Genomic DNA, 11301 nt, shown 5'->3' on the forward strand with positions numbered 1-11301 from the left:
TGTGAAAACTCTATTTGTTGGAACAATAATTTTCGACTGCTGCTTTGAATTTGTTATCGTATTTCCTAAAATAGACTTGATCTAGATCAACTATCCTACTAACGCATAAAAGTTACCTGACGTTTGTATATATTCATTAAATAGATCTTTGTGGGTTTTTTTTCCATAGACCGAAAAAATTGTACGTCAAGTATTATATCGTCATACAGAACGTTTTCGCGGGGAATTTTAAAAGCTATGCAGTCATTGGCCTACCTTAATTATTGGACAAGATATCAACGTGCTAGCCACGTGTATGCTACATGTATATGCAACGTGTATATCGCGAAAGTGATGCGGTACCAGCGATGGTCGTGTTCATTTTGAATATTTGACAACACGCTTGTATGTCGACCACTATAAAAACTCTAAATGGCTGGCATTTTGTTTACGTTTCAAATACACGTGGTATTTTAAAATTAAAACCGGAAGCGACGATGATTGGCTGACGTTTGCTCAACTAAATGTGTAGACGGCGGCCATTACAAATGTGTGAAATAGAAGGGTCTAGGAAGTATTTCATTGTATGGACGATATATTAGAAATATACCGCTGACGTAGCGTAGGCCAAATCTGTCCTAAGATTTCACGTTTTTAAGAGGTACCACGAGCTGACTATATATTAGGCAAAAAAATTCAAAAGGCCAAGGAGTTACCATAGACATGTACATGCTAACTTTGCCAAGGTTTACCCTGGAGAATCTAGGGTGTGTCTGGAACCTGTTGTTAGATAGTCAGCAAGTGTGTTTACCGTTTGCATGAACCTAAAGTATATACATAAATGTTATTCTAGTCATTTGGAAATTGTTAACTTTGGTAACATTCCTTCCTGTTTTAGTTAACACAGGGGAAATAAATTACATGTTAAGGTATATGGTATTTCCCTGCACGCCACACCTGAAAATAAGTATCCTGCTTTGGTTAACAAATATAAAGGCTGCGGATATTTAGCCCAAAAATATATTTGTTACTTTATTTTGAAAAACACCATGAGATAATTTTTCTTTTGGTCTATAGAAAGCAAAGAACTTCCAGATAAGAACAATTGTTAATGTATATACGAATTCAGTTCATCTAATTTATAAACAACAACAAAAATACAAGTATCAAATACAGGATTTATCTATTTCAAGGTTTGCTCCGAGAGGATCATGGTTCAGAAGAATGACTGTTCCAAAGTTCCAATCTTTGTTACCTTGTGCGTAGATGTTCCTGTAGATATTACTTTGCAGCATTTCCCAATGTCTGATCTGTCTGTGTTGGCATATGACGTGGGTGTACCATTACGTTGAATAGCGCATTTGATGATTTTATTGAATTTTAATTATGATTAATATACATATATTATAATTTTGTATTCGTAATTATCGTGATTCAGTACATAATGAAATATTAGGAAAATACAAATAGAGTAATATTATATACATGTATTTCGAAAACGAAAGTAACAGATCATATTTTTGTTATTGTTGGCCGGTTATACCTGTAGCTACATCCCTTTATTCACCTCATCCCTGTGAATGGTAGCACATGACATATATAAATAGGTAGCTCGAGATACTCTGGCCCTGACACTAGACTTAGACATTATGATAGATAGATGTAACAATTATCTGTCATAATTTCTAGGTCTGGTGTCAGGGCCAGAGTATCTCGGGCTAATAAATAGGCTGCACATAATGGTATAAAGATAATGTATAATCCATTGTTAAGAGAACTGTATAGGCTTTGTCTGCATCTGTACGATACATTTATCTGAAATGAAAATTTAACAAAAATTTAAAGAAAAACAAAATCATTCTGAGCACCGAATAACCGTGACACCTAAGAGGTGTTTTGTAGCGCTTCCAGTGTAGTTAGTAACAATATATATATATACAATAATCAATGAACTAGGTAATCATATAAACGCCGTATAGACGCGGTTGAAAGCGTCCAGTACATTGTGATGATTTGGTGTTGACGGAATAACTATGTACAGAGAATTTGTATTAAACATTCTAGTTGTCTGCTATTGTAGAGCAGGTAAGTGAAAAAACCCTACTTTTTTGTATTTTAATTTGAGTGCAGAAATGTTCTTGCTTGGATATTGTGTTATGGTAAGAACAACATAAATTTTATAATTTATTATCTAGACTAAATAAAAACTATATTGAAACTATTGTAGGTCAGTTTCTCTAAAATACAAATGTATCAACCATTTTATTCATTTATTTTTCTCTTATTCTCGTTGGCATATTTTGACTTTGTAACTCAAATACTTATAAGACTATTTTCTTTCTGTTCATATAAGGTTATGTCACATTGTATCGCTTCAAGTGAAATATTAGTGTTTTAAATTTGAGAAAGTGTACATGTCTTGACAGAATCGGGAAGTTCAACATGGATAATTAAGTGGTTGTTGAGTTGAATGGACTTTTCATGGTCATAGGGAAATAATTTGATATAGTAGCCTTTCGAAAGTAGCAGAATTTCTAATTTTTTTACAGTATGTTCGTGGCAGTAGTGATTTGATTTTGGTTACAGTTTTGCGCGGCGATTACTACAGGGAGGATGAACGATACAGTGACGTGTTACCAGTGTCCGATATACTCTGGACCAAATCAAAGGACCTGATGCACTGTGGAATAGAATGTTCCTTAGATAAAGACTGTGAATCTGTATTTTACTCCAGTGGGCAGTGTTACGGATACATCCGGAAACTGCATGACTACATATCAACAACAGACGCTATTGGAATGAAATACTTAGAACTGGCAGGTAATCGTGTGATGATCAGCGTTCGAAATTAACGCCTGTCTGTCTGCCCGTGAGCGGAAATTTCATAGTAGGGCAGAGAAATCTTGCCATGTAGCTGGTCCTTAGACCGGCAACTTTTTGGTCCAGATAGATTACTTTAGATATATACAAAACCAAAATAGTAATGGCATTGTAGAACGGTTGAAGATCAAATTGTACAAAACAAAATTTTGTAATTATGATACTCTGGTTTTCAGACTACTTTGTTGAGAGCACACGATACTAAAACAGACTTGTGGACTTTTAAACTATATGCATGAATTGTAACTTTGTAAGGACCAGTAACTTTCAGTCAGGACCAGTAACTTTTAGAGTCATCCGGTTCTTAGGAATAGCTGGAAAGAAATCTTAAGGGAGAACACTGAGTGTGGTAATCAGGGTTGATGTTTGTTGGTGGAGGAAAGCCGGAGTACCCGGAGAAAAACCACCGACCAGCGGTCAGTACCTGGCAACTGCCCCACATGGGATTCGAACCCGCATCCCAGAGGTGGAGGGCTTGTGGTAATATGTCGAGACATCTTAACCACTCGGCCACTGCGTGTGGTAATCAGGGTTGATGCATATAGGTAATTAATAAATAAAATATGTAGTTGGTTTATACTATACGAATTACGACTGTAATTTATCAACCTTCGAAATTGATTTAACCCTTGACCTTTGGCCGTGGAGTGATATCAATTCCTTGTATTGATAATTACCGTACTCACAATGTTGGCATCTGTTCATTTAATGGTATTAACATGATGTAAAACCTTTGACTTCATGTACATACATGTATCTCCTCTCTATGACATTGAGTATTCACTTTCCCCGATATTGAGTTGTCTTGTTAAATAATTCAAATAAAAATGAAGGCTGATAGTATCAATAAAATAGAGAGAATAACACATACATTTTACTTGCTATTTAGATGAAAAAATTGCTGCCCTTCATTACGTCTTGCTGAATGATGACGTCACAATACCTTATCTTGACCTCATGGAAAGTCCCTTTTGGCTATATTTGGGTACGACCTTGACCTGTTGGAATCTTATGTCAACCCCGAAAATGATTGTGACGTCATGTTACATAACGTCAAAATGCAATATTTCTATTTTTGGTGGATATCGTGTTGTATCGTGGCAGGAAAATGTAGTTTCAGCCAATCAGGAGCGAGCAAAACATACAGCAATATAATATACGTAGTTAATTAACACACGAATTATGTAATACTTCGTGATTGTAGATGTATTTCGTATCTCATACGGATGTCACATGATTATAATACATGTCAAATTAAATTGGGCGAAACTGTTTTGAGTTATATATTATTCTTGTGTTGACTTACCTCGTTTTACTGATAATGTATTAAATATGATTGAAGTAATATATTTATTAGTTCATATATAAATGGAAGGGAATGATAATTAGCTCCTTAGAACAGAAATGACATGTTTGATAATTCAACATCCCTTGTATATTAATGCATCTAAATAATATATATATATCTCAAAGATACATGATGTTACCTGCGGATGTGCACAATACCGTGCTTAATCGGTAAATCATTTGCCAGAAACATTGATATAAACTAATATCATTCTAAGTAGTGCCAAGCCACTAATATACGTAAGGTACCATACCTAACGATGAATTTAAAAGTAATGATAATAAAATTGGTAACGATAACGTATCTGATAATGAAATCAGTTCGAATGATCTGATACCTATGACTAACGCAGAGCTTGAAGAGATAATGATAATGGTTCATCCATTTTAGTATGTTGATAAATTATCATAAAACTATCCGTAGTAAGTTTACACAAGCTTACTTCATAAACACCTCATACCACTTGAAAATCAATAGGTATGTAAAATACGGTTTTTGTGACCACCAAATATCGTCGTGGTCATTAACAGTAAAATAAAGATTAGATTCGTAGTTGAATGGATATTGATTAATAATCAGCTGAGGTCATTTGTAAGTATGTATAAGGTGAAATTGTGTTTAGGGAGACTGCAGAATACTTGCACTTTGTCTTGCATTGGCAAAAATTTCATCCGACTCCCTTTGAATTGCTCTTTCACGAGGTATTGTCAAATGCATGGAATATCAACTCCGTCCAACGATAGTAATAAAAGACCGTAATGTTTGTTGAAACAAACGAACGAACTATTTCAAAAAGATAGAATGCAAATGAAATAGAATAGAATTGAATGCAAAATGACGTTATATCATGTGACTAAAACAGGTAAATGCAGGTGAATGGCATATGTATTCATTATTCTATATATAGAACGAGGACTTTCCTTTGTTTCAAACATTTCTATAATTATTTTTTTTCCGGTTTTAATTTCTATTAGGGCCAGTTGGAAATTTAGCAGCAGGAAAGCCTACAACTCAGTCTTCAAGCCTTGACAATGAAGAGTTTGGTTCCGAGTATGCTGTAGATTCTCGACGCTTCCCTTTTCAGAATGCTGACATGTCCTTTCGTTCATGCTCCCATACAGAGGAGGGAGGTCGAGGGGACGATAAACCCTTCTGGCAAGTAGATCTTCTAACAAAGCATCAAATTACCTCCGTGGCTTTCCTCAGTCGACAGGAATGTTGTGGTGAGTAGTTATTTCTTTTTACTAACGGGTTTTAATACATTTCGAGTATTCCCAATATGTTTTGAAAAAATATATATATTTGTTTTACAATTTTTACAGTATAAAGAATTACAAACAATTTTCATGCCTTGGAATTGGCAAAATTCATTTGCCACGAATACTAATTTAATTTCTTATGTTTCGCAGTTTTGGAAATCATCCATAAAGATATCGTTAAATGGTTTCCACGACCATTATACTTCTACATTAAAGCACGATGATAAATGGTTTATCTCTGCTAACAAAGTAGCGTAAAAATATATTTTCCAATAAATGTTACTAAAAAGTTAAAGGTTTAAACAGTTCAATTTGATGTGCTTAAGTTTGTCGTATTTCCAAGCTATTCTGTTTTCACTAAATTGGTTATATTGAAAATATTCCCAAACTGTGATATGAAATGTTTGAAAAATAGTATGGGATATGTTGTAGATGTGGTGAAATCGAAAATGTTCTGATTTTAGTGAGAGATTATTGGATAATTCTTGCAATTGATATTTAGTTTAATACCAATATCACATGTAATATTATAAAGGCCATCTTAGCATCAAATAATTCATCCGCTCTATGGCTGAATCTCATATACTATTATTCTGTGAATGTATATCGGTATTCGAAATTCTGTATACTTTGTGATCTGTCAACAATGACACTGACCTGTCATATATCGATTTCACGTCATTAATACCATTGAAAAAAATATAAACCCCAACAGCTTTGTGATACATCTGTCAGATTGTTTAGCGAACCAATTTCGATTTCTTCCTGTGTTATAATAAGTATATCCACCGGATCATTAGAATGATAAACTAATCCCTGGTTTAATCTTCACTAGTTATGTATGATGCGTATAGGAGGAATTGAACAACGGCTGTTCATTGTTAGTTTGATATTGGAGAAATTGAAAGGCAACTGTCCAATGTTCGTTTAGCTTTACACAGCATGAGGAGTAAACATTTCTATAAAATTAATGTCTAATTTACTTCAAATGACAGGAATAGACAAAAAATTTTGATAATGGTATGACCGCTTATAAGAAATCGATGTATAAGATACTCTCTTTAAATTACTTTGTCTGAAAACTCAAGTTAATATCAAGACGACAATGCTATTAGATATACACCAATTGATCATATTTCTTATAAAACAGAATCCTGATAGTTTTCAATTCTCAATTGGTGTTATACGTCAAATGAAAGGTATGAATTCATTTCCACATGCCTATCAAACATCTTCATCAACTCTTTGTGTGCTAAACAATAGCTAATGTTAGATATGACATCTGTACTAAAACATTTACATTACTCAAAACGATAAGCTTGTTTTTTCTTTGTTGTCATACTTAATCTGGCTTTCTGATTGGTCAATCCTTTTTTTATACTGCTATGGAAAACAAATCCGAGAATGCCGCGAAACCCCAACGTTCGAGAAAAGAATCCCTTAAAAAAATCACTAGAATGGTTTAAACATCCTTTGTTTTTTCAAATAGATTATGAAATTAAGTATAAGCATTAATGACATTATTTTCAATTAACTTTTGTGTAGCGAATTCACAGTTTGCAAACAATTATTTTCATACCCCGATGAAATTTGGAAAAAAATGATATCAACGCTTTTAAGTGTGTGCTTGAGTTTGGCGTTTCCATATTCACTATGTTAAAGTTAGAAAGTTAGATGTTTTGAGGTGAGAGTAGTACAAAACAGTGACGGTTCATTTAATAGGTTTGCGTTAAAGTTTTATTGATTTGATTTTTTTAGGTGAGCGTAACTCTGGACTGAATATAACAGTTGCAGAATCATCAGTAAGTCCCTACAACCTGTGTTACTACTATCCTCCCGGCCCTGGATTTGTTAACGAGATGAAGACTTTCTATTGTACGCAGCCACTAACCGGACGTCTCGTGAGGATCTCACGTGAGGAACCGGTCATAAACGCGTGCGAGATCGAAGTTTATGGATACCCACTCACCTAAATAAGAAGGAACGTAATAATGCTTATTAAGACCGTACATGCACGAGGCAGTCGAGGCCACGGAATTTTGACCCCGTAAACTTCATTTCCAAGAGCATAGGCTTTTATTTTTTCACATTTCTACATGTTCAACCCAACATCTCTACACTAACATATCTGTATAACTAAACGACAGCCAGCTTTGCTTACGCAGATAAATTGACACAAAAAGGAATTGGCGGAATTTGGCTCCTCCTTATCTTTGGATAGCCGAATATTTATTCTCAAAGATATTTGAAGATTATTTAACACTGTTAACTTGTATTTTCTATGAGTAAAGGTGCCGCATATAAATAAAGCGCCTTATTGGTCATAGAAGTAATATGAACAGTACATATATGTTCCGGGTAGCATAGGATCCTTACAAAAGTATGTCTGTAGGATATGAACTATTTCACATAGAAAATTCGGACAAAGACGTAATTAGGCAAATTTATTGTTGAATTTTCAAGGCGGTGCGTCAAGTGACCATGATATAAAAATACGTGTAATAGCTATTCATATTGTACGGTGGCTGGGAGCGGACATGAAATAAATAAAATCATTGTGTGGGAACGAAATATTATTGCGTTCGAACGAAATAATTTTTTAGTGGGAACGAAATAAATATTGCGTGGGAACGAAATATCAACGGTTTACCTTTGGCTATTTCAAATGTGGCAGTCTGCAATTTCTTATCAATATTCTTAGTAATTGGTTATTTAAAGTGGTTTTGTGTAAACTTTCTTAATTAATAAAGTAAATTGTATATAGTATATTTTGCTTCCAAACCATTAATTTAAAGTTTATTGCATGTATTATTTGGATTTGTATTCTATTTCAGTATCTGCCTTCAATGATTTGCATTAAAATTGTAGAAAAAGTCATGGAAATTCATTGTTTTACTTTTTAAAATTAGTTGACTCAGTATTGATACAAAATAATGTTCGTTGTAACACAATTTGCACATATTCAAATGGAAATATTGAAATATAAGAACCCGATGTATTAAAGTTATATATACAGTAATATAAAAGCACATAGACTGCTTTTATTTACGGCAGCGTATAAGGACAAATACATAATTTTATTTATCATGTCCGTGAAACTTGCAACATAGAATCTTGTACGTACAAATTATTATCTTAAACGTATAACTTCATATCGTACACATACGTACAAGTTATTATAATATCTTGTGCGTACAAATTATTTTCTTGTACATTTGCACGTCTATGTAGTACCATGTACGTACAACTTAGTGTCTTTTACGTACAAGTTTATATACTAAGTTGTCCATACATAATACAATAAACAAAACTTTAAATGGTTAAAATAAAGAAAACATCTTTTTTTTGGATAAGGTGCCGTTTCATAAGTTGTAGGCCATATCATATTACTACGGTGGCATGATTACTGTCATATCATCCATGTATGATATTGAGCTCAATAGTTATTTCGTTTGAACGCAACAAATATTTCGTTCCCACGCACTAAAATTTCGGTCCCACGCAAGAGTATTTCGTTCGAACGCAATAATATTTCGTTCGAACACAATAATATTTCGTTCCCGCGCAATAATATTTCGTTCCCACGCAATAATATTTCGTTCGAACGCAATAATATTTCGTTCCCACGCAATAGTATATCGTTCCCACGCCATAGTATTTCGTTCCCACGCAATAATATTTCGTTCGAACGCAATAATTTTAATTATTTCATGTCCGCTCCCAGCCACCGTAATATTGCAAACATAATCCTTGTGCGAACGTTTTATATGTGCAAGTAAAAGATTGATGAAATATCAATTTACCGTACTATTCCTTAGTTTATTTAACATAAGATCACGTCTATCCATTTTCACGTTCGTATCGACTAATATAATTTTTTAAAGCTTAGGCCACAAAGATTTAAATGGAAAAAAAAATGAGTAATATTAATAGTCTACCTATGTATGTTCCCGCCTATAGCTACTCCACGTAATTGATTGGTGTTTGTCAAACGTTGTCCTGGCATCGTAGAATGGATAAAAGTTTCTCATACAAAAAATATTAATGATTTAATTCTACTTTGGATACTTACCAAGTTTACATTGAAAGCACACCACATCGTTTAAACAAAAAACGATGTATAAATAAAAGATGCAGATGCAAGCACTCAAAATGCGGTATTATGTTTGTGTTTTGTAAATCAATAAACTAACATATATTTTTTCAATTTTTATTTCGTAAACGGAGCTAAAACAAGCCAATACAATGTAAACAAAATGTTGTGATTCGTTATAATTTTTATCACAGACAAAATGTAAACCGTTGATGATTTTTAAAGTTCAAACGAAAGCTATAAATAGAGACAATAACAATGACATGATGCTGTCGTCACATTACTGTATTATTTACCATATAATAGTGAATGATTAAATACTAGTACGTTAAAAATATATGAATCGTGTAAAGTACAATGTAGGTCAATGAACTTCTATATTGCCGATGATTAGGGTCAAATTTGTAATATTTTGAACCTAAAGTAGGTGATATTTAGACGGTTCATAGAAACTGCCCGCACCCCATTTTTTGTTAAACTATGCATATGAATAAGACTACCACTTATCATGAAATAACACTACATTTTTTTTAAGATTTCCACAGGTAATGAAATCTTCGTGTTCATATTCCTAAAGCTACCTTTTATTTCTCCATGTTCATATTCTTATTGACTATTTTTAATAATTCGTATACTTTATTTTTGGAACAGTTTTATTTAACTTTTTGATGGAAAAATAATTTCTTTTAATCATAATTACAAACTTATCTGTTTTTCTATATTGGACAAATATCAATTATTTTTTTGAAAAACAGAACTGGATATCTTTCAGCCTTTAAAAAATCACTACGTTTCGAAACAAAAATACTAGTGTCTTACAAAACAACAATAACATACGAAAGGTAAATCGATGGTCTTAGAAGAGATCTATAACACCAAACAAATGCAAACATCCCTGCGTTATCATGTCAACAGAGGAGATTCATTTCGCTATTTCGCAGTTTGGCGAAGAATTAGTCAACTACTGCGCGGTACTTAGGACGATGGCGGGAAATATAATGAATATTAAATGTATTTTATATAAATTGCTCAAAAGGTGATGATAAGTGGATTATTAACGGTAAACAAATAACTGTTGTGACTTTACAAAAATTGAAATTTTAAAAATCAAAATACTTCTCGAAAAGGTACAATGTACAGAGCTTTAAAAGGTTACACCTGGATCCACAATATTTTTTAAAGACTATTAGCTAAGTAGAGGTTCCTCAACAAGTGACTGATGTTTATCATGTTTATCAAACTCGAGTTAGTTAATTTTCAAATTTTGAAAAAACACCAACTTTAGCGAGTGTCTTTTAAAATTTTGAAAATTAACTAACGAGAGTTTTGATAAACATGATAAACAACAGTCACGCGTTGGGGAAGTTATTTATTCCATAAATCTATATTTATATCGTTGTGACCATTTTCTCGTCTCCATTCAGGGAAACTTACCACCATACAATGTGTAGTGATAACTTCCCTCCATAAAATATAGTGCATAAATAAATAGCCAATATTATATTGCTTAATACTTTGAATAAGCAACTACCTGTTAAACAGTAAATACAATGATATTTAAAAAATGCGTTGTGAAAAGTAGCCCGAAGTAGAGAGCCAATCGGAATCAAGAGTTCGTGGAGTTGACCAATCAGAGGCGCCGTAGGTGTTTACACACTAGAGTGTGTAAACATAAACGATAACCAACTGCTATGGAATTTTTCATATGGGTTTTCAATTGTGAAACATATCTGTGGCATGCG

General features: G+C 33.3%; 1 protein-coding gene across 1 annotated transcript; it reads left to right on the forward strand.

Annotated features, from left to right (window-relative positions):
- The first annotated feature begins 1648 nt into the window (after positions 1-1648).
- Positions 1649-9604, forward strand: LOC138317641 (fucolectin-like). Its single transcript, XM_069259442.1, has 3 exons — positions 1649-2799; positions 5182-5430; positions 7225-9604. Exons 1-3 carry the CDS (start codon positions 2655-2657, stop codon positions 7437-7439), a joined length of 609 nt encoding a protein of 202 aa, XP_069115543.1. The 5' UTR covers positions 1649-2654; the 3' UTR covers positions 7440-9604.
- Positions 9605-11301: the final 1697 nt, after the last annotated feature.

This window comes from Argopecten irradians, chromosome 3, assembly GCF_041381155.1.
Source record: "Argopecten irradians isolate NY chromosome 3, Ai_NY, whole genome shotgun sequence".
Lineage (NCBI taxonomy): Eukaryota > Metazoa > Mollusca > Bivalvia > Pectinida > Pectinidae > Argopecten > Argopecten irradians.

Excerpts from the sequence above, each read along its gene's own strand:
- LOC138317641 (XM_069259442.1), top strand. The coding sequence starts at position 2,655 with ATGCACTGTGGAATAGAATGTTCCTTAGATAAAGACTGTGAATCTGTA. Across the intron at positions 2,800-5,181 it reads GAAATACTTAGAACTGGCAG|GGCCAGTTGGAAATTTAGCA; the intron begins GTAATCGTGTGA and ends AATTTCTATTAG. Across the intron at positions 5,431-7,224 it reads CAGTCGACAGGAATGTTGTG|GTGAGCGTAACTCTGGACTG; the intron begins GTGAGTAGTTAT and ends TGATTTTTTTAG.